Source organism: Cryptomeria japonica, chromosome 9, assembly GCF_030272615.1.
Source record: "Cryptomeria japonica chromosome 9, Sugi_1.0, whole genome shotgun sequence".
NCBI lineage: Eukaryota > Viridiplantae > Streptophyta > Pinopsida > Cupressales > Cupressaceae > Cryptomeria > Cryptomeria japonica.
This window is the reverse complement of record NC_081413.1, coordinates 348,685,584-348,711,045: the sequence shown is the minus strand read 5'-3', so window position 1 is coordinate 348,711,045 and position 25,462 is coordinate 348,685,584. Positions and strand designations below refer to the sequence as shown.

At 34.5% G+C, this 25,462-nt stretch overlaps 1 protein-coding gene across 2 annotated transcripts; it reads right to left on the bottom strand.

Moving 5' to 3' along the window:
* Positions 1-5,241: 5,241 nt before the first annotated feature.
* Positions 5,242-25,191, bottom strand: LOC131029707 (uncharacterized). 2 transcript variants are annotated; one of them, XM_057960312.2, is made up of 15 exons: positions 24,713-25,189; positions 22,690-22,773; positions 22,425-22,496; positions 22,183-22,254; positions 21,770-22,066; positions 16,093-16,203; positions 15,839-15,955; positions 15,411-15,542; positions 15,244-15,312; positions 14,887-14,993; positions 7,718-7,801; positions 7,517-7,613; positions 6,345-6,464; positions 6,071-6,255; positions 5,242-5,938 (listed from the first exon to the last, which is right to left on the bottom strand). In XM_057960312.2, exons 1-15 carry the CDS (start codon positions 24,836-24,838, stop codon positions 5,629-5,631), a joined length of 1,983 nt encoding a protein of 660 aa, XP_057816295.1. In that variant the 5' UTR covers positions 24,839-25,189; the 3' UTR covers positions 5,242-5,628. The 2 variants fall into 2 exon arrangements, with proteins under 2 accessions (XP_057816295.1, XP_057816296.1); XM_057960313.2 differs by lacking the exon at positions 15,244-15,312 and having other exon boundaries at positions 24,713-25,191.
* Between the last annotated feature and the right edge of the window lie 271 nt (positions 25,192-25,462).

Here is a 25,462-nt window from a genome sequence, read left to right as displayed (position 1 = left end):
TAAGAGCATGTTAGGAGGCATTTGGAGATGTCTCATTATATTTACTTTCTTAGTTAAATATTTTTTCCTGTTTTTTGGTGTCTCTTTTGATATGTCTACTTAGATTAGTTTTTGGTTGATTAACACTAACAGTTTGTTGTGTTTTTGTGTGTTATACAACCACAGGTTCTAGTCTAATCTTTCCCCCATTTTGAAGTGCATTACTTTCTTTATTGTTTTATTGTGCCACATTGTGGCCCCCACACCCGTGATTACCACGGATTGTGGTTACCACAGTCGTGGTTACCACAGTCGTGGTTTCCACAGACTATGGTCTCCACAACCGTGGAGAACCATGGTTTGTGGTTTCCACAGTCGTGGAGCCATAGGCTGTGGTTTCCACAATTGTGGAGCCACAGACTCTGGAATTCCACGGTGGGCTATGGGTAGAGCCATGGATCCCCACGCCCACACACGCAAACCCATATATTTTATTTTATGTTTGTTTTATTTTAATATTTTTTATTTATTTTTTTTAAAAGAAAACCCCCAAATTAAATGCAAGGTCTTAGAATGAGACAACAACCGAAATATATTTTCAGAATAACAAGGGTTTTTATATATTAAAATTTGTTGAATAACCAGTCTCAGAATAGATAAAACTGGGAAAATTTCTCCAACCAAATACCATATTTGAGCAAATGAAATTAATTTACACACATTCATCCAACTAATTTGCCAAACACAAAACAATTTGCATAGATTTAAAACCCATACCCAAGTTCAATCTTGAAATCAATCTAAGCAAACCAGAAACTGATTTGAAAACAAAGGAATGAATTTAAGGAGGGATAAATTCAAAATATCATTGCTATTCTTCTTTATTCACCAATTTGAAATATTTTTCAACAAACAAACACATTTCTTTCAAAACCAATTAGTAAATTTCTTGACAACAAAGGAGATTAATAAAAATCCTACCTCCAAATGCAATCCTAGAAGTGATTTGCTGAAGAGCCCGACCTGCAAGCTCAAGAAATTCCTTCTCCCACAAAAATGCCCAAAATTTTCCATTCCAAAAATAGCTCTCCAAAAATATTTTCAAAACCTAGGTTAAAAGGGAAATTGTTTGACTAAAAATCATTTTTGGATTTAAAATAATTTCCTCCAAATAAAAATGAAAAACATTTTTCCCAAACAATTCAAATATGCAAAACTTGTTTTTTCTTCTAAAATTGATTTTCTTAATTTAATTAAAACTAACATTTCTATTTCAAAATGCCAAAGAGAGTAAAATATTTCTATTTTCGAATACTATTTAACCTTTCCTTTCAAAATGCATATACTTAATTAATTCATCATTTAAAAAAAATAACCATTTAATCGAACTTACTACAAACATGAATTGAGCAATTCTAATTAATGATTAATCACACAAAAAGGGTCCTATTTAATTTAGTCCCTTAATTTACTAATGTGTAAAAGAACACATTTAATCAAATTAAATACTTATGATTAAATACTCAATTACACCACACGCAACCCAAGAAGCCAAATAGATACACGACCCGCATACCCAACCAAAGGGGAAACTGACTGATGACTGATGACGCTGACTTAAGAACGACTAGGGTAAAACGAGGGTCTTACGACTACCTAGACCAATTCCTTAGGGTCGATAAGGAACACTCAAACCTGTGAATCCAGGTGGAGACGAACCTCGTACCTATGCGATACTGTACCTGCAATCTCCTGCAACCTCCTGCAACCATGAACCACATATACATACATATATTTAATGAAAGTGTTAGCCCGAGATTAATAACACGAATCAGAAGAACAAATAAACTTACATAAGAATTGATGCGAAAACAACATTTACAGGTACGCACAATAATCATAATATCTTACTATAACATTACTACATGGTAAATCAACCATCCAAGAAGGCCACTTAAAAAGTCAACCAAGGTCAAACCGAGTTTTTAAAAACTCTGATTAGGGCATGGGTACTACACTATCACAACATCAAGATAATCCTTAGGTCTGCATATTCATCACTTTCAATCCGTAATTCTTATATGAAGCAATTAGCGTTAGTTAATGGCATTCAATAATGATGAGAATACACTTCGTTATAGAGGAAATCACATTTGGGATTTAGTATCACTTCCTAAGGAAAGGAAAATGGTTTATTGCAAATGGATTTATTAGACCTTATACGATGTAGATGGTAACATTAAGAAGTTCAAAATTGTAACACTAACAACTTTGATGATGTTGTCAAAATGAACATTTGATTGACTTTTATTTACCACTACTAATCGCTAGGTTTTACATGATAACCTTCATAAAGAAATATACATGGAGCAACTAAGAGAACATTCAAGATTATAACCTCAAATCTCTATAACCTCAAATAATTCCCTTAAATTTGATATGCCAATGGCTTCCTTCTTTCAACAAGGTTCTTTGTGTGTCACCTAGATCTGAATGTCTATATTCTAACTCATGGGGATAGTTCACATATGATCTTAATTATATATGTTGATGATCTTATCATCACAAGAAAGATTTCATTTATTATTTGTAGAAAGAATTTGGTATACAAGATAAAATTGACATGATTTACTTGGATAATCTACATTACTATCTCAACATTGAGGTTGCTAAATCTTATTTTACAATTAGTCTAGCACACCCAAAGTGTGCTCTTCATCTTTTTACACAATTTCACATGACTAATTGTAAGTCTATACTAACTCCTTTTCTTGTTGGATTTGGTCTTGAGATCATGTCCTATATCATTAATTGATGTCACTTTTATAGTCACCTTGTTAGGAGCCTCATCCACTTCAGTCACACTCATCCTAATTTTTCTTATGTTGTTCCCATGATTTTATTACACTTTGCAAGAACCACATGAGCTTCACTCAAGGGCACATGTAGATATGTTAACCACTACCCCACATTAGAGCTGAAGATTTAATGAGATACACATTCAAACTAATCTAGTAATTTTAGCAATATAAATCCACATAAGATTATGTCTTTTATATTGGTTATTGCCTCATATGTTAATCAAGCAAGAAGCAACATGGTAGTGTTCTAATGTCCACCAAGATTGGAATGTTAGTATCATACCATAAGAGCCACATCATTAATTGATGTCTTAATGATGTCACTTTTATAGTCACCTTGTTAGGAGCTTCGTCCACTTCAGTCACACTCATCCTAAATTTTCTATGTTGTTCCCATAGTTTTATTACACTTTGCAAGAACCACATGAGCTTCACTCAAGGGCACATGTAGATATGTTAACCACCATGCCAATTCTAGAGCTAAAGATTTAATGGGATACACATTGAAACTAATCTAGTGATTTTAACAATATAAATCCACATGAGATTATATCTTTTATCTCGGTTCTTGTCCCATGCGTTAATCAAGCAAGAAGCAACATGCTAGTGTTCTAACGTCCACAAAGATTGCAGTGTTAATATCATACCATAAGCCATCTAAATAAACCCATATAGAAAGGTCTTCCTTTCCGTCAACCTTCAATCATCCATCATGATAATCAAAATGTCATCTAGATCTTGAGCAACTTCACCCGCCATAAGAGGACCAAACAAATTATCGAATTCAAAAGCAAGTCATCAATCTTAGGTCACAGACATTTTCATCCAGCCCTTCACGAGAAAGTATTTTCTTCTTCTTAGCTTTGTTAGGGGATTTGAGAGGGCTATTCTTTCAAGGTAGAATCATCGTCCTAATAACATGGCATTGCCTTGTCATGATCTTTCTATACACACCACCTTCGAAAAAGGAGTTTGATTAATAATATTTTTATTACACCATGATTAAAATTTACCTACATGGCTTATCTACTTCAAATTAATTATGATTGTCCTTCATTTCTTAAGAATTACAATTTCCATTCTAAGAGAGTTGTCTTCTCATATCATCTCTAAGTACTTCATACATTTATTATTTACACTTTTTCAGATCTTATCCACTACATATCATTTCTTTCAAATATGAATCTATTTCAGTTATTCAAACAATTAGATAAAATATAAATAACTTCAAACAGTTCTATCTAAAAAATTGCACAAAATAAAAGCAATTATAAATTCCTAAAATCATTATCCAACATGCCAACAAACACTATTTAACCGTTATATATAGTGATAAAGCGTCGGAATAAACGCGGGGCTTAAGAAGGCATCGAAACAATATCAAAATACATCGAAACAATGAGTTGAATTTATAACTCAAAATAGCACCTAATCAAAATGAAATTACTTCATATGGTCTTTAACTTCGTCTAAAATTACACCCACGCACGTGTGCAAAGACAAGTTGTCTATTAAAAATTGCAACACCACTCGGATACGCTTGCAAAATGGTTTCAAAATATTTTGTTCGTACTGCTCTCTATATTTCCCTGTTGTAAACACCTAGCTCATTGAATTAAGAATTCACTACTATAAAAATTATATTAAAAATAATAATGTGAACATTATATATTGTAACTTAGTCACCTTAAACCAAAAAAAGAATGCATCAAGTTGAACAAAAAAAAAATTACGACTGTATCTATTTGAAGCTTCACATCCCAGGCTCCCATTGTAAAACACCTTTTGTTGTAATAACGATCCGACAAGGCAAATCTAAAGATCACATAAATTTTACTTTACTTTCTCTCAGATAAAACAAATGCTCTCTGGCCAAGACAAGAATCAATTGCGTTCACTTGGACGTGGACCCTGTTTTTGAGTCCACGAGTGTCCTTTTTCCTGCTCCTAACTCTATTTAGTCCAAAACCGTCTATAACTTGGCTCTAGAAAGTGAAAAAGGGTTTTAATTCGAGTGCTGCAAAACTGAGGGAAATTGCTGGGATAGAGGCTGTCATGTGCACTCTTATGCCTGATGCTACTAGGTACAATACAAATAGCTTACTACTTAAATAAATTAGCAAATTTCAGCATGTCCTTTGGATTTGCTCCCTAATAATCTTTTAACAATTTCCCTTACAAAACTCTGTATGATCAAAACATTTTTATGATAAATGAAAAAAAAGAACTCCAGGTTGCCCACAATTTCCTACCTCTCAAGTCTTCCTGAAGTTGAGAAGGAAGAGAAAGTTTTAATTCACCAAGCAGTTAGTGGGCGAAATCATAATAAAATATTGATGGCAAAAGAAATTAAAATTATCACACCCTCAATTTAGGTTTTCCATTCAATTTTTACACCAAATTATGCTCATTGAATATTATAATTCAAGAAAAAGAGAGCTCCAATGTTTCCATACAGCTGAAAAATAGTTATAAATAATCCACCCGGTCAAAACTTTGTTGCCCTTTGTTACATACACATGCAAGCATCAATATATCAACTCCCCGCAGAGCTCTAAAGGCCTTCCTTCAGCCTACCTTAAAATACATTTCTCCCGGTGGACCTTACAAGGCCCAACAACCACTTTCATACTTCGAACCCAGGTTGGTGTCAAATAATAATCTTCTTCAACAATACAAATCCTAAGATCGCAAAACTATACTTCTAAAAAAAATTGGTAAATTACAATTTGGTAAAAAACAATGGAGAACCAACCCAACAGTCCTGCCACCCAAAGGAATCACCAGTTTAAATTGCTGTGGGATATAACCTTGCAGGCATATCTGGCCTCAGTTCTGCAGATGCAAGCAACTTTGCAGGTACTCTAAATGCTGTATGTTTTGGGGTAATAGACATTTTGTTCATTGCACACTCAAATTCCTCAAAATCTTCATTATCACTTTGACTTTCATAACCTTCTCTTAGTGTATGTCTTTCTACATTCTCTAAATCTTCATCCCATGGATCAGAAATCATATGGTCTTCCTGATCGTCCAAATCATCCTCATCATGCGGAGTTGGGACCATAGACCAGAATGTAAAATTTGGCCTTACAAACCTGAAGCATAAGAACAAAGCAGGTGAAAAACATGAACGCATCCATGCAGGAACCCAAACTTTAATAGTTAAAAAGCCATATATGCCATAAATTAATAGTTAAAAAGCCATATGTGCCAAAAATTTTAAATACCTGTCCGACTGTTTCAGCAAATAGGGATCAAATGGAAAGAACATGTCAAGTCTCTCAACTCCTCCAAATGCCTTAGATTCTTCTGTCTCCAGCATGTTGTTTGCACTTGTATACTGTGAAACGTCAAAGAGATGAACAGCTTTTACCTGCCGCAGATACTCTTCCACAACTGATGGCAAACAAACCTAGCATCCAGAAAGTGTTTTTTCGTCAAATGAGAACAAAAGGATTCTGCACAATCGTCTTTATTCACTAATTTAATTTTGCTACATACCTTCAATGGGCTTAGCTTGTGCTCTAGAATATTTTTCAGTGGCAATTCTTCTATTAACAATCTCTGTTTAGGATCATCCATAAGCAATTTTAACCGGAAACATAGCACATACATAATTGCCTGCCAAATTATCGCAAAGCTCAAATTGTCACAACAGTGTTTATAAAAGCCGAAACAAAACGAATTCATCATTTACCGAATAAAAAGTTCATATGAAATCATTTGAGCACCACCCCTGATCTGTGTCAAACTCCTCCCAAAAGATGCAGAAAGTAGAATATAAAGTCTTCCTTTATAAAGTAGCCCATAGTAGAATTTGTTTGTGCTTACAAGATATTCCTTAGTACTGATAAATATGTGTTAGAACGGATGTACATCACTCTTATCAAATGCTAAAGAAAATGAGACATTCCAACATGCTGATTTATATATTTGTTTGGCTATAAAACCCTCTTATCAGGATTTCTTAATTTTTGGTATGCATCAATGTATGTCAACACATACATCTCACTGAACAGATCTTTATATGTGGATATATTTATAAACAATTATTTTCACCTATTTCTCATCATATGTTATTATGTCGTTTTCTTAAATAAAAAATATATTGTGATTTTAGAATGCTTGAAGTCCTCAATCAATTCTTCTACATTCATATCCTATATCGCATGTTGTGAATGAGCCCTTTCTGTTAACAATAATGATTGAGAGCAGGTCAGATCATTCTTGACTTCAGTTTTTGGTAATACATTTGCATGTTGGTTGATTTAATGCCACCTTTCTATTAGGCGAATTTCATTTTGACGCCTCTTTTTAAGGGAGAACATTCTACAAATGTGGATGCCATCTTTCTCAATGTCGTCATAGATGTAAGATTCTAATGGGAAATGTTAAAATGAGTGTGAAACCTTCTTAACGAGCCCTTTATATGTCTTTATTTATGGAATGTATGTTATCTCACCTCATACATGATGTATATGAATTTAGGTGGCTTCCCCCCACCATTTATCATACAGTTATAATTCCACTCCCTTTCTGATTCTAAAAACCTTTGGGGATCTTAAAATCCCAAATTTCAATTCCATTTGCATATTCGACATTGCCTGTTGGGAATATCTCCTTTCTGCTATACATTACCTATGGCTATGTAACAAAAATAAAATGGAATTTACCTGACATGCAGAATAGAAGACACCATGCAATCCTGGATTTATGGTCTTCTTCTCATTATTCTGTTGAGGTGTGTATTGCAAGCACCAATCTACTAACCTGAGAGAATCAACAAGTCACAGAAACTCAGAACTCTCTAGATAAGACAGCAAACACCATAAAAAGGACAATTAAGTTACAGTTAGACACACGAGGCTACAAACCTCTTTAACGAAGCAGAAATTACAAATAAAGGCAGATATTTAGCACGAGCTAAATAGCTTGCTAGATAAGCAGCTGCAGTCATTCTGCCAAGCACAACCAAAATGTTAGTTCAGAATAAGAATTTTCTGAAAGAGTTTATGTTAGTTCAGAATAAGAATTTTCTGAAAGAGTTTATATCAATCAAAGAAGTAAACTCATCGCAATTAGTTGATAAGACCAACAAAAAAATTGAAGTACTAATGCTAAAGTATATCAAAGGTATGAAGAATATGAGATGTTCATTTCCAGACTAAGTTGCAGGTACCAGTCCGGTTCGGATCCTGGTCCGGTCTGCATGTGGGTCCGGCCAGGGTTCGCTGCTGAGCAGACTAGTTCGGCCTGGGCAAACCCAGAGCGAACCCGGATGTCCAGCAGCCTAAAAAGGGAAATTTTTTTGCAAAATTGAACAGTTTTTTTTTAATCTGCCAGTTGGAAAAGAAAATTAAAACCCTAAAAGTGACACATTTAAAACATAAATTTCATTCAAAAACCTCCGGAAACAAAAACTAGAACCATTCAATTTGACATCCTTGTTGGATGTCATCCTTCCACTTCAATAGTTTTTTGCTTTTAATTTTTTCATCCACCCATATAATAATATAATAATAATGTAGCCTTAATAGATTTTTTCCTTTTGTCAAGAGTTTAATAAAAATATAATAATGTAATAATAAAAAATTTGTACTAAAGTTTTTTCCTTTTAGATTTTAATGGGATATTAAAAATATAGTAACAAGAATATAACATAATCATAAATCTTATGCTACAAAATATTGGGAATAAAATTGATTGGATCAAACAAGTGTAGACAGAGGCTAAGGGCATCCAGATGTCTTGAGACAACTAAGTTAAAGTGCCACTGAGAGGGCAGCAAGAATTAGGGTCAAGATATCAGATGAGTCATGGTGGGATCTTGTGACATATCTCCTTAGTTTCACTGAGCCCATTATGAGCATGATCCGCTACACTACATTGGAGAAAATTAAGATGGCATTGACTCAATGCTTGAAAAAATGAAGTGCATTATAAATGCAAAAGAGCAAGACCTCGAAGAGAAATTCTTCAAACAAGTGGAAGCAATTGTTGAAGAAAGGTGGAATAAGATGACCACTCCTTTGCATCTTCTTGCCTATGCCTTGACACCAAAGTATTATAGCAGTCAATTTATTGATCAACCAAGAAGGCTTGAACCATGGAGAGATTTACAAGTGTCTGATGGGTACAAGGCAGCATTCCTTAGACTCTACCCTGAAGATGATGTACACGATGTGATTACAAATGAGTTCATAGAATTTGCAAACAAAAATGGTCTGAGTGTTGATGCTCTTCATCATAGATTCAAGAAGGATGCTCATAGTTGGAGTGGCACATGCTTCCAAAACCTACAAACCCTCCCAGTCAAAGTTTTATCACAAATAAGTTTAATCAATTAAAATTTATCACAAGTTTTATAGTTTCCTTTGTCTTCATAAGTTGCTAGTAATTTTTTATTTTATAAATTTATAACTTCAAATTGTTTACTTTGTCTTCATAGATTGCTAGTTCATCTGCATCAGAAAGAAGTTGGAGTACATAATCTTTCATCCACTCAGTAAAGTGCAATGGATTGCAATCAAAAAAAGCAGAGAATTTAGTATATGTGCATTCCAACCCGAGTCTTCTTTCACACAAGCAATGCGACTACAAACAAGGGGAGACGAAGATGTGGGACGTAGAGCCAAAACATACTGATTTGTATGCTTCCACTTCTCAGCTTGTTGCATTTGATAATTCGGATAGCGAGCAAACTCATAGTGGAAGTGTGTTATCCAGGAAAACTAAATTATGCTAAAAACCCACATCCTTTTAATTTTCGAGCTTTTGTATGCTCTTGCTTTATGGTTCCCATTGATTGCTTTAACAAACCAGATCCTAAGTCGCGGCCCATATTCATCTTCGAACATAGTCACTCGCCCCACGCATCCTCTAACCTTGTCACGGAGTTTTCAATTTTCGTAAGTCCCTAACTCAAAGGCCGATAACTCTCCACGAGGACTCATAGGAAGTCGGGTTTCTAGTTGATTTCTAAACCAGTTTGAAAGTTGTGAATCAACCCGATTCCCTGACATGCTTTGTGTTGTCATCGAGTTTGGTGATTCATGAAGCCTTCAAGGGGAAGCCACATACCTGACTTAAAAGCTTACGCATTTCTCAAAGGCATGTCCTAAGAGGTTAATACAGCAGGTAGCAACATTGGTGAGCTGCCATTTGATAATCCAAACTTAAATTGGCCAGAAAGTGAACGAGGAAATATCTCCGAGAATTGCGGTCTTTAACAGCATACCGACTTCGACGAATATAGAAAAACTATCGTTCTGTTGAGAAAGATCATGAAAGCAGGCTGAGAACCACGAACAGCATCTACAAGAAGAACTTGCTGCAGAGAGGGTTCTTGACAATTAGTTTTCAAACAGCACACAGGATGGTACTCAGAGGTAAAGGTCCTATGATCCAGCCCGATGTTCAACACCTGCAAGATGATAATCTCCTGGACCTGAGTGACCTTGCCCAGACACTCATAAGGGATGAAGATGAATTTACAGCGGTCCTCTGCGTGCTGATTGAAGAGGAGACGATAGCTGAAAGGATCGACAACCAGATTGTCAGAACCCAGTGCTCGATGAAGGAGCATGAAATTAATAATTCAAGAGTTTAATGTTAATAGGGTTTATCCGATAATTTTGTTTTCTTTAAAATCATGTTTAAAGCGGCCATTTTCAAGACCGCTAATTTAAAGAACCGTTTCTTCAAAACGGAAAGGGCCTTTAGCTTGAATAAGTAGAAGATAGATTAGAATTGGAAAGGGGGGGAAAAGTTCTACAGAGGGGAATTTTTCTGATTTTACCTTTGTAACAGGGAATGAACAGGGAATTGATTTTCTGAACACAGTCTTTTGTAATGGAGTGACTGGAATCTTTGCATTCCAGTTTTGAATTATGAATAAGGGAACACTTTAAATCTTTGTGTTTAAGTCGTTCTTTACACAGTTGTAAGCTTTCCTTTGTGAATTCGCAATTGTATTTGATCTTTCTTTCGTTGCATCTGGTTGTGGGTATATGTTTATTCGAGAATCTTGAGTTCTTATCCGCTGGTATATCTGAAGGAAATCTCTGTTATTTTTCCTGATTGTAATTGTTCATAGGATTTGAGTGCAAATAATCTGTGTTATTTACTTCTTTTTCCCTCGTATCGTACATTTGTAACCACATTCGTACCATGGTGATGGGCAGGTGTAATCAGCCTTTTCTACTTAGTTTCAAGACAATGGCCAACAAAGAATTGAGAACATGTCCAAGAGTTATACGGTAAAAGAATTGATTGCTAAAAGTTTAAAGAGTTTCCTACAGCTTCACTGCCTGGATGTTCAGAACTTGTCCAAGAGTTACATGGTAAAAGAATTGAAAGTTTGAGTTATAAAAGAGTTTCTGACAACTTCACTGCCTGGTTGGATCTTTAGCAAAAATGAGGTAAAGTTGGAACCAGTTTTAAAAAGTTCTGTACCATTTTACATCTGAATACAATCGATCAAGAATAATATTCCTGTCACAGGAATCTGAGGAATATGTCAAATACAGACCTAAATTGCACACCAAGTTAAACAACCTTAAAATCCAAAGGTCTATATAGAGTTATAATAAAGGTTACTTTGTCTTCTACGTATGAAAAAAATAACGTTTTGAGTGTTGCCTTACATAATTTCCATTCTAGTCATAAACGAAACATCATTTTAGAAGGGCACCAAAACCTCAATAAATAAAAAGTTGCTAGATACAGAACAGTACATGTACGAGTCTTAATTACCTACATTTCATCCATTATTTAGAAACATCTGATGGAGTTTCTTATGTAATCCAACCCTTTTTGGATAGTCTAAACCTCGATAAATAAAATGCAGGTAGATGCTAAACAGTACATGTACTTGATTACTTGCATTTCATCCATTGTTTAGAAATATCTGATGGAGTTTATTATGTAAACCAACCCTTTTTAGACAGTCTTGATTGCTTACATTTCATTCATTATTTAGACAATCTGATGGTGTTTATTATGTAATCCAGCCCTTTTTAGATAGTGATCCAAATGCAAAACATTCATATTCAATAAAACCTAGTTTAAGAAAAAAAGCATAAAAAAACATTTAATACCTTTGTGTAACATTCCATTAATATGTAAATGGATATCACTTGGTTGGCTATCCAGGCATGACATACTGATTTATGTCTTAGTTTTGTTCCTTATTCTTAGTGTCATTATTTTAGTCACGTTTCACCTCCATAGAATTAATGGACAGATAAGTCCAAGGTTAAGAGGTTAAGTAAGCTGTCTTTTCCCAATGGATAAACAGTAACTTGTAAGTGAATACCCTTCATAAACTGTCTTTTTTAATCTTGTATGATTGATGCAATACAGAGACAGCCATTGTGTGTGTAATACTGTGTTTAGAGTCAGATTTGTTACTGTAATCTAGCTCAAGTAAACAAGTGCACCCATTTCTCTCCATATGTATTTCTGTTGAAGTTATTAACATTTTTTTTTCTTTGAAAAATGAAGCAAATGCATTAAAGCTTCAACCAGGACATGCTACCACCACAAAAATGCCAAGGGTGTTTCTCAAAGATTTCTTCAAAGTTTGTAACAAAAGAAGAGCTAACAAGTTTTTCACAAAATTAGCAATAAATGTCAAGAACAAACTGATCTCTTTTGGGAAAAGGCCAGTGGATCCAAAGTTTGAAGAAGAAAATGTATACTTACGTTAAACCTATCTCTCAAATGGGAGTCATATCAGGCTGCAGAGAGAAACCTATGAAAATTAACTTGCAAATGAATATATAATATTTTTTTCGAAGAAAGCAAAGGTGCATGTAAGGTCAAGGTGCAACTAGTTTATGACCTGAAGAAGCTAAATATTGATTTGCAGAATCTGAACGGGTCAGCTCATACACAAGGGAGCAAATGGATATGGCAAAACCGTAGAGGAACTTACCTAGTTTGCTAAAGGCTATTTTAGAGTATATCAAATCAGGACAAGCTGTATTGTACCCAGCTCATGCAGGGTGTTTGTGAGGTGCACAATGAAATTTCAACTTCTGTAGTTAAGGCCAACCTACCAGAGGATATGAAGCTCAATTAGAAACAAGATTACCAGGTTTGTTAAGCCTTTGATTTATTGCATATCCAATTTGAGACACGTTGTATTGTACCGAACTCAAGCTATGCGTTTGTAGAGTATACAGGGTTGTTCCCGGTACTGTTGTCTAAAGGCCAAAACTACTAGAAAATATGGTGTTTGATACCTACGCCTCCAACTTGGAGTAAGAGATCAAAAATGGGATGTCTAAATATGTTTAATAATAGAAATTCTTGATGCATTCTCTATGGGGATAAGTCAAACAATCAGAGTCAAAACTCTTTAAAGAAAGATCTTAAAAGTTTCAAGAAGGAAAACACATTAGATATAAACTAAGTCACAGGATACGGCGATTTTCATGGATGAGGTTCGAATTTAATCGAATTTAATCGAATTTAATCGAAAAAGCACTGCTATTCGCCTCTAAACACAACTCAGTTGGTGGGTATTCTTTGTATATGCTTTGTATCTATTGGGTCATGGGTGTCTGCAACTGCTGGGTCGCCCTCGGATTTTCTCCAACAAGGGTCGCTATTCTGATAACTTATTAGAAGTGTACATATATTTAAAAATAAACAAAATTATAGAAGGCGAATTTATCCGAATTTTTTTTCGAATTTTTCCCTTGTCAAATTTCATCCGAATTTCATGGCAGTCGAATTCGAATTCGAATTTGAACCTTGTGACTTAGGATATAAATAATAAGTAATGGTAGAAAACCAATTGCTTGTCAAAAAAACTTGACCCCAAAATCAAACAGCTCTTGCAAGTATTCCAAACAATTTAATAAGGACAATGTATTCAAAAAATACTACTAGCTGACAATTTTTCAATTGTCAGAAACTGAACCCATTAAGACAATGGAGGTACATCCATGCAATGTGATGTCAATTCGAACGTAAACCAAGAAGTCAGTCCCTTTCTATGGTACAAACAAGGAAACCATCAATCTTTCTCTGCAATGCCTAGGCTGGACCAACTTTGGGTATTCAATTTTTTTGCCCATGTCTAAAAGAAATAGGTTTCAGTCATGGTAATCATTGGTAATCATTCTTTGTTGTTGATATTACAGGAGTCAATGTTGTATCAGGTGTTCCAAAGTTGTACTTACTAGAATAGTCAGATATACTCAGTGAATTACCCACCAAACTGCAGGTACTCGCAAGTCAGTGAGGTCACCTGAAACTGGCAATACTGAAAACTCACTTTCCACCAGTTGAAAAAACAAGAGCCTGTACAGAGAACAGAGTATGCCCCTCCCTTTGTCATTTTCCCATTTACCCTACTCATTCTTTCAACTCTTTGACAACATTGCCTCAAATTATATCAATGGTGTGTTAAAAGATAAAATTATGAAAAATGGCATGAACCACAAAGGTCACTGCAGCCTTGAAGGTCATAATTTGGTTTGGAACACAACATGGGCACTTCGGGACTACACTCCAATCTTATAAGGTAGAAAAAGAAAATTTGTTTTGGGCTGTAGCAGATGGAAAGCAAAAAATTTCTCTCGATTTGGCTAGAAATAACGAAAACAACATGTTTTCCCAGTTCTTATGAATAATTCAGAGTTTTTTAGTTTCTTGATTTTTTCCTGATTAAATCCTGAGTATTGAATCCCGATTATACTTTTGGTTTGCCATGGCAATCCTGATTTTGAGTAAAATGCTACTATGATCAAAATAGATTTATGGACTCTAAATTCATTTGGTATGCCTCTATACATCATTTAATATTATTTTATATGTTTATGTATTTACTAATATGCCAAGTTTTAATAGTCTTATATCTGTGTCATCGTTTAGCATTGCCAATTTTTTTCTGAAATCTCAAGTCTGATTCAAATTTTAGGATTTAGGTTTTCCAAGTTCAAGTTCTTCAACTATGGTTGCTGGTTAAATGCCACCCCAATCAGCAAGAACAATTATTGGCATTCATGCAAAAAGAACACATCTAATGTACCTTGTATTCGGTGATCGAGATTTAGACACAAATATGTCACACAGCAAAGATGCAAAATTTGCACCACACGTTGCTGGAGCAAGAGAGCAGAGATAAAAAATGAGGAACTGCATACAATTACAAGAATCGGCGCAGTTAGACAACTTGTAATAATAATAAGAACTTGAAGCATAAATAATTTGAAGTAAACATTTATTGTCCAAAATTATAAGCAATTATCACAGCCCAAGAAAAGGAGCTAAGCACCTTAAATAGAATGCATACAAGACAATTGAAAATAAATAGACCATGTACCCTTGCATACAAATCACGAAAAAAAAGTCCTTTACTCTTCTAAACAAATCATTTGTAAATTACCTGAGTAAACTTTGACTTGTGAGTATTCAAAATTGTGGATTGAAATGAATGCATGAGTGTATTGTAGACCTATCCATAAAACATAGTGGAACATAAATGAAAGAGTGATATCAGACAATTGTTGAAACCAAGCATGTCTGTTATCTGGATGCAAATAATCATTTTACCTGTGGCAGACGACCCTCGTGGGCACATATGTTTAGATGATTTAATGCCAACTCCATTAACACATCCATCTTATCTGCAACTTCATCCAAACTCTGCTTACCATCAGATGATTTTGCAAATTGAATATTTGCCTGTAATACATAACCACCAAAAATGATTTAGAGAAAAGTGTAAACAAATGGCAATTGTATCTTTCAAAAGCATGCAGAACAATTGCATTCCTGACAACTTCACATAAAAACTCAATTCAAGATAAACAAGAACATATCACAGGAGGAAGCAGAAGAAATAGAAAGATAACATTTGAATGGCTTGGTTCTCATAGAGAAGTAAACAGTACAACCACAAAGGTAAGCTAGCTGTCAACATTTCTTATTAAAAATGTGATAAATACACTTGAAATGTCGAAAAATAATACAGCTTATACCTCACTTCCAGGTTTTCCTGGATCCTCTTCATTTTCTTCATCTTCTTCCATCTCCATCTCAAATACATAGACCTTGCTTGAGTCTTCATGTAAAATGTGTTCCCATCTTATTTCAACCTAGAGTGCATACATGATAAATATGGCATTAAACAATATATTTTCTATGACAAATATGGAAAATATTATTATTTTTACTCAATAAAATATGAGCACAAAATGTTTTGGATATCAATCACAAATAAGTGTCCACATACATCAATCTCAATAAGCCTGTCCACCACTGCCATAAGTATCCTGCTACCAATGATTTCTCCAACTGCACTACTTTCCACCCTAAGCATGTTTTCCACATATAAAGCATTCCACTGTAAATACAACAAAAACACAATACATTAAACTGTTTCCCTTTTCGGAAAAAACTAAAGATACTTATCATTTCCAGCAACTTCATAACCACCGCAAACATTTCCAAGCCATGATTATAACAGTCATTACAGAGAGCTTAACAGTACAGGATGGGAGTATTAAATATCAGTTTCAACAAACACGCACAACAGAGAACATGTTAAACAAAAAAAGGCATAATAGAACACAATTAAATAAGAACTTAACATCTTCCAATATACACTCTATCATAAATTATTTGTATAGGCCTAATAGCAGTAAATTATAATTTCAAACTTCAACATAAATGGATTTGGCTCCAAAGGCATGTCAATTACACAAAAGGGAGCATTACTTGTCATCCACACTGACACAACTCTTTTTCTCAAGACTCTGCCACAGAAAGAAATATGTTTTAAATCCTGTTACACTAACCTTATTACATAATGGAGTTTGTACAAGAGTAAGGCAGATTTCTCTATCAAAGTTCTGAATGCAGATTACTCTGTCACCAGAAAAAGTTAATAAATTCCAACAATTATTTTCCAGAACCAAGACTATTTTGGCTGCCTACATTAACATATCATATGTAAAAGATGCTACTTCAGATCAATTTCAATAAACTGTCCTCAACTACCCAGATTGTATTCCATTTTTGTGCATATGGTGCTGATACAGAGGCTAATGTGGGTTTCTTTCTTTTCTAAACACCAATTCTTATTTATCAATGTTACTGTATTCTATTTCAAACAATTCAACAATAAAACTATCACATAGCTGTTATACACTTCAATAAGATCCTAGTTGTTAGAAAGAGGAAACTTATTTGAGAACTTCAAATGAGAAGAATCATAAACTGTAACCTCAAAAAAGAAAATTACTTTGAGAAAGCTTCTTTCACTCAATCTACAAAGTGAGACAGCTTTGTTAGAAACCATATAAATTGTGTTTAAACCATAGTAGCAAAAATTGTTAAGAGAAAAAATCGGATTTAAAAAAAAAAATTGTAGAAAAATAGACAAAAACTATTTTTTTAAATAACTTCAGGGCATTTCCATAGCATAGAGATATAAAGAGCAAATAAAATAGAGTTTTAACCTGTGAGTTGTAGAAAATAATTTTTTGTTGTGAATATTCATATTACTGATTACATAGGCAAATAATCAGTTAACTTTTTAAAAGGGCAGTCACCAAATACACGAAATAGTTGTCTAAGTCAGATCAAATATTAACTAAGTCTATGAAGTAACTGAGATCAAAAGTTAACAGACAAATAGTAAGAGGTCGGCCCAAAATCAAAAAAGAAAATATTAATCTGAAGTCTTTAAACTACCTCTAATATGTATATAAATGGAAGGTAAGTAGACTCTCTCAAGCTTCAAGATGCAAATAGGACCATACATCACAATGTACAATGCATCAAGAACATCCAATTAAAGACAGTGACATATCAAGCTACAGACAAGATGCAAAATGACAAAAACCATTAACAAATCTAAAAGCAACAACCAAATGTTGCTCTACTAATTTAACCTAGCTTAACTGACAACTGATATACTCCAAGCTCGACACAAAAACTAAATACATTAGCATATTTCTCCCCTACACTATAGTGAGAATAGAGTGTTGATCACCTCTGAAATTTGTTATCTACTCACATATTCATACACTTGGACTGTCCTCTATAACTTGCTCTATAACTTGGACTGTCCTCTATACACATATTCATACTACAGATGTACCCAAACAATTATATATGTGTGGGTGGTGCTGATGTGCACACAAGTGCATCCATGCCAAATTGTAACTTGATGGTCTCCAAAAATGCAGCTTACCTGCACCTGTGTATAAATTTCAACAATTTTTCACATTTTGTTTTAAGGGACTTTTTTTGCACAGGGACAGGTGTGGCATCCTTACAACTGAGATGAAGAAAGACCCACAATTCAAAAACATGGCCACCTGCCTATATTAATTTTGGAGGTATTGCATCAATTTTTCTGCAACAGTGCTCAAAGTCGGCATTTAAAATATAAGCTGTAAATTGTAACCATATAATTGGCAAAAGGCTTGCCTTTGCTGCAGGCAACAAAAGCCATTGACCGTAAGAAGTGGCCAACAGACAAGAATCAACATCCAAACATACATAGCGTTTTGCCAAAAGAACATGGGAAAATTGAAGCAGATGTGACATGATATTGATTCATTAAAATACAGCAAATAAAATTTAACTATTAGAAGAACCATCAACTGAAACTTCGTAAAAGAAAACTAAGAAGAATTATAAACTGAGACGTAATACAGAACGCTATTTTGAGATAGTCCCTTCCTCCACCCCATATCATTGCAAGTTGCAACTGCTCTGTTGGAATAGGATTTGGCACATTTCTGGCATGCAAATGAACGACAGAGATAAAAACTATGCATCCAAGAAAACTTCATGTTTCAGATGGGAGCAGAACCCACATAAACAATATGAAGAATGATTACCTCAAAAGCTTACCAGCTAACTGTTTTTGGTTCCCATAAGCGTTTGTCTGGTTTCTCTTAGATCTATATGCTGTTCTTAAATGCTGAGATGCATTACTGCTATAGCTTATATAAACTCTGTAGGATTCCCTCATTCATAACCATAGAATGGCATTTTCTGTTTTAAAAATAGATGGAATCAAGCAACTTGTTAAAAGGGCCGGCTACTTGAGCTACAGGATGTCTAAGGCAAAGTGTCAAAAGCCAACCACTCATAGGGTTCAGCAATCTCCAGATTTTATCCCAGTGAAATTGGGAAGACAGAGGTAGAACATGCCATGTTAATGATTCCAAAGCTCCTTAGTTATTCTGATGCTAGGATTTCTTCTTTAAGATCTATGTGTGTCTATAAAATTTATGAACCGCTAAGATTTTCAGTTCTTGGCTGGACTCCCTCATCAGAAAACATTGATTGGAATTTAAATGTACCATTCTTCTCTTCTGATATGCAGATCACTAAAAGTGATTGCATGCACCTCATGTTCACTATTATTTTTTGCTTTACATTGGTCTATGACATCAAGAACAAGCCATTTGAGTAAATATATTCCACTCACAAAATAAACCATTCAAAGAGATATCCAACTGTTGCAAAACCAATTTAGTATGATATATAAGGCAACACATGAGCATAAAAGAGATAATGTCATAAATTGCATGTTTTGGTACATTCATTTCAAGAATAGCTCAAGATGCAATCCATGGAGATATTGTATATTTGCAAATTCCTAAAAACATAATGTGTCAATAGTCCTAAAAACATAATGTGTCCATCACAATAGATTTGAAGCTCGGGTTATAAACATACAAAGAATCAAGCAATCACCTTAAAATCTAAGGAGGTTATTTTGTTACCTTTGTTGGCTGACTAAACCTGGAAGAATGGTTTTTTTTCTCTATTTACACCTAACTATTCTTTCTAAAACTGTAAAAGGCTATGCTGGATTTTATACCTAGACCAAAAATAATTACAAACATACTACTGTAGCTCACCAAAAACTGCATTAATGCAGAGGATATATAAGAAAATGCATTCAATTGCACAAAGAAAAATCAATTGAGTGATCCCACAGAAAAGACGTTGAGAAACCAAAAACACCAAGCCAATGAAGTCAATAAATGAAAAACTGATGGTGGCCCTACTGTACATGGCTGTACCTCTTATCTTGTGGTTGAGATGCAACATTATTGGCTGAAGATGGTAGGTGTAGCTCTGCAAAAAGCCAGCATGACATACATTAAGCAGGAAAGCAAGGAGATGGCTGCTGTGTAGCAACCTCTGCCAACTGCCATTCAAGATGATATATTTGCAGCGCAGAGTAGAACACAAAAATTGAGCCAAGCCAATGCAATTACACACAGTATGCTAACAAAAGCATTAACTTGAGTTCGCAGCTGCACCAAAACATAAAGCAAATAAAAGCCACTCTGGATTCATGTATAACAATGCAGAAAAGCAATTCCAAGGAGTTCCTTGAGCTCCATTCCAATAGATTTACGGTAGCTCAAAATCTTGAATAGATGTTGAACAAAGTCTCAATGCTAATTATTTGTTTCAAATTTGGTCAATACAAAGCTAGGTCTAAACATTCCTTTCAAGCAGTCAACATCTAATAGATTTAGACACCAATTTTAATTATTTAATTAAATTTTTGTCAATAAAAATGCAAAGTTTACAAATCTCTTTCAAGGTAACATCTGATACATTTTCTTCATGTTATGGCAGCTTCAAAAGTGTTTGATAATGGACAATGCAAGAAACATTAAACGTCTGCAGTGCATAGCTTTAGAAAGGCTTCTGGATAAACTCTGTGCAATTATTTATTGCTTCAACATTTCAGATCACATATGTGATCCATCAAATGTAGAGCTCAAGAAGAAAGCAAAAATGATGGATAAGAGCGTGATCCCAGACATCAAATAAATAAATAATTGCAGGCAGTTTATCCAAAAACCTTTCTATTAAAAAATGGACAATGTATAAAAAAACCATTAGGCTTCTATTTATTGGCAAGAAAATCTGGAAAATCTGTCATACTTGAAATCCATATGACTGTATAAAATTTAGAAAGATTGAAATTATACAAACCTAACAATATAAAGGATCTAAATTCATCAATTCAAATAATAGTTTAAACAAAAACTATGTCAAACCCTAGGTAAAGCAGATGTAGTTCTAACGCAAGTGTGTCAGCATCAAAAACAACCAAAATACAGTAAATGTAATTGGGAAAAATAGGAAGCATTGTCATCCAGATACTGTGCATTTATTTAATTATAGATTCAAATGATCTCTTTAATTACTTAAAGCAAACAATAAACAACTAGCACATAATAACAAAAAGAAAATAATCGGAAAAATACAACAAGCAGCAAATTGAAATGAAAAAGGAAGGAAACAATTTGTCTTTTCTGGCAAGAAAAATCTACTGAAAACCTCTAAGCACCTATACAATATAACAGTTAAAAGCATTTAAACAGGTGGAATCAAATCAAGAAAATTTCATGTGTCAATGTTTATTAAAATAATTTCCAATGTTACATTGATATTTGAGTAAGAACCCTGATACTCCAACATTACATCGATGTTTGAATAAAAACTCTGATAATAAACAACTTAAATTGGACTTGCACACTACAAAAAGGACCCAGTACAATAATAAGGATAGCCCAGTGGAAAATAAGCAGGGTTAAAACAGAATCTTAGACAATGTCCGGACCTGCTAACCATGTGATATGTCATTTCCTCAAATATAGCCAAGCAACAGTCGTGACTAAACAAACAAACAGACACAATTGATCAATAACCAACAGATGCCTTTATAAAGAAGGTATTGAATAACCAGAATAATCTTGACAAGTCGTATCTTCTAATAATGCAAAATTGACACCATTAACTTAATGAAAGAAACCAAAGCAGAAACCTCTTCACAAAAAATAATTAGCCTTCAAAAGATACATAATGTATATAAATATTGCAGTGCAACAATCTCAAACAAAATTGGTTCAGGAATTCACATCTTTATGAATAATTCTGTGAGGCATCCTTCGAAGGATTATTGGTTGCAGTCTTAAAGCAGCAGTTGGCACAAGTTCTGCAATTTGTTGTATTGCCAAATGAACACGCTCCAGAATTTCACTTTTCCTTGCAAGGTGATCCTCTTTTTTCAAAAGAAGTTGCTCTGCAGTAAGCCCACCTAAAATCTGTCTCCTGGTTAGGGAATCCATGTGAAGTGGCAATCCACATGAAGGAGGAAGGAAATTTCTGACAAGCATGTCCAAACACTTGTCAACAAACCCTCCATTTGACGTCGCCTGTATGCCATTACTAAATAGGTCAGGCTTGCCTAATACAAGTACCCTATCTTCAAATAAGACTGTTAAGTTAATCAAGGATTCACTTAGAACAAAATTCACAGCTTGCAACATACCAAATTGATGATAAATTCCATTAACACATCTGCTACATCCAGACTGTAATTCCAAAAGCTCATACCAAGGACCTGAATAGATGTCCAAATATGTCAGGAGCACTTTCCAATAAATATGATATTTATTACAGCTAGATGCATTGACATGTGTATGCATAATACTTAACACCCTCTACTTAAGCATCTAGTGTACCACAAACACCTCAAATATAATACAACCGATAAGAGGCAAACAGACTTACACAACTAAGAAGAGTACCGTGGTGATGCTCATTAATAGATGACACTGCCTGGGAGAGTGCCTTTAATGTCATCTGCCAAACCCAATAGTGAAACATCAGTAGTGATACTACACAGTCATTTAATGGATGAAGTTCTATGTTACTACTGATAGACTGACAAACCTATCAATAAATTGAACCTAGTAACAACATCAGCACACTACAACTGTCACAAAGACAAAGCAGCATCAAAAGAACCCCCATAATGTAAAGGAAAACATCATACCACCAAATTTGCCTCTTGGACAGGGTCTCCAGCATCAATATTACTAAGCTCTTGTATGAGATGATCATAACTTGTGGCATCCCCCTACAATTATAAAAAAATTTATGAGTCAGTATAAAATGAAAATATAAGCCTTATTCAGATTTGTGTTGTCCATTTAACGGAATTTTAACACACTGAACTATCAATTTTAAGAGTTTCTAATTAGGATTTTCTTAATAGATCTGCTTCTAATTTTTTGGAAATTAACCAACTGTACCTTTAACTAACTTGACACATTGTTTCCTAGCTGTATTTAACACAAACACTCAAAAAGTAAACATAAGCAGCACAAAGTTCAAATGTTATGCAGACTATCAAATTATCAATTTTAATTTTTTACTGAACGGGAATAATTTCATATCAATTGACTAATGGAATTGGCATTTCAAACAACTAACAAAATGGAATTCGCATTTTGAACAGCTGACAAAGTGGTATTAGCAGATGCAGGAAGGTGTGTATAACTTAAACATTGTAGCATTCTATTAGCACATCCTTGACACAGCTTGATAAGTGTAGATGTGTTTTAATTAGCCAGGTTTGAAATAGGTAAATATGCGGCAATAAAAATGGCAATCTTAAAATGATTAAAATATTCATCAAAGTATTAGAAAAATATTTAAAACCCACAAATTAATAGCGAAATACTGAATAAATGAGAAATTGACTTTAAAACAACAGCGTGTACATGAAAAACCCAGAGTATTATGAGTTATTAACAAACCAAGAGAGTAATTTAAAAATAAGCAAATTTATCATTCAAATTCCATGATTGATTATTCATAACATCACAAGATTTAATCCAAGCCTCACTTACCGGCATGTTTTTGCTAATTTCCACCACTTTGGGTTGAAGCATTAAATTAACAAGACAAAAACCCATGAAACACTTTCCGTGAAATGGTTTTCAAGTAGGCTATCAGCTAGGACCAATAGGATAATTTGTAGTACATCTGCACCTTTAGACTCTCCGTTATTTGGGAAATGTGGTAAAACAAAACAAAAGGAAGTTAAACATGCTGGATTCAGGTAGTCAACCCCCTACAATTGATATAGTCAAGACGGAAACATGATGCGGCCTTTGGAGATGATGATGATCATGCTATAAGATAGGAGCAATAGGATAATGTATACTTCATCTGCACCTTTCGACTCTATTTACTTGGGGAAAGGTGGTAAAACAAGACAAAATGAATTTAAAAATGTCGGTTTCAGGTGGTTCACACCGTGCAATTGATGTGGTCAAATGAACCATAATGTGGCCCTTACAGATAATCCTGAGCCTGACAGATCTGGTACTCTCGATTTCAGACTTGTAAAGCAAGCAGTTCTATGTCCTTACAGTCCACCTCGCATCGGAAACGATCAAAGAAAAATCAACATTTCACACGTGTGGCGAGTTTAAGATTTTTTTTCTGTTTGTGCTTCAAAAGCTATGCAGGTGAATGAAGCTCATAAGTTATCACTACGCTTTGTCAGAAGACCATTGCCGGAATAGGCTCGTAAACACCATCCTCGAAGAAGGTCATTCAGGTGCCCTTTCTTTCAACTGCATCTCATGGTCTCAAATTTTCCATTGGTGACAGAACTCTGCTAGCTAAACATGGTATTCCGAGCTTAGTTTTATTCACAACTCCATCCATCGCCTTAACAAGCAGCAGACACCATTGTTGAGAATGAAGAGATGCAGGATAGTGATGTCTTACTTAACCTTTTTATTATCATTTACCTTCAGTTTTAGGATCATTCTAGAAAACCAATTATGATACTCCATGATTTATTGTACACGTTACAAAAATAACAAACACAAGCTTAAAGCTTTTAATCTGAAGTACTCCGCAATAACTGAAACAAGAGAGGATTTGACAAGACTAAGTACAAAGTTTTTAAGATCCATCGTCATGAGAACTTTGTACTCGGATCTTCTTCAAAATTTTCCTTTGTTTCAACACAATTAAAATATAGAACCACATATAAATACCTGTAGGACAGATGTGAGGGCCTGGCGAATCCACAGCCTGGCTACGGAAAGCAACTCTTTATTCAGCGCCGAACCCATCCTTTCCGTGAGATTATCGGCTCCCGCGACTTGGACTTCCATACCCATAAAAGAATAAACTCAAGTGAAAAAAGCTAATACTAGAGATTCTAGTGTTTTGTTACGTTGTAATTAAAGAGCAGCCCTGTAACGGCTGACTTTCTTCAAATCCGAGCCAAAATTTTGTTAATGACGGCCGAATCTTACGGCAAAGATTTCAGGTGGATTAAAAAAACCCCTGCTATTCAGCGGGAAGTAGATTAATTCGCGCTTTTCTGACGGAAATTGCAGAAAATTAAGTCGGTTGGAGAGAGCAGGCGACGCTCGATAAAATATTGTCGTTAGAGTTCGATCGCTGCGCTTGAAGAATCAAAGAGAAATGAGAATTTGAATGTTAGGGTTTCTAATAGTAAAACCCTAGGGTTTCTGCAGCTTCGTCGCATAGATCTACGGCCAAGATTTAACATGCGGACACGTGGCAGGATGAACATTAACCGATAATAGAAGAGAAGAAGACGATAATCTTTTTATAGACTAGGTACCGTAGTTGTATTTAGTTTTGGGGTTTAGGGTTTGTTAAATTGCGTTTTAAAAATGAGGTATAAATATTTTATTTTATTTTATTAGGATACATATTTTTAGAGGTATATAGGTAAAATATATTTGTTAATTATTTCATTTACAAATTATTAT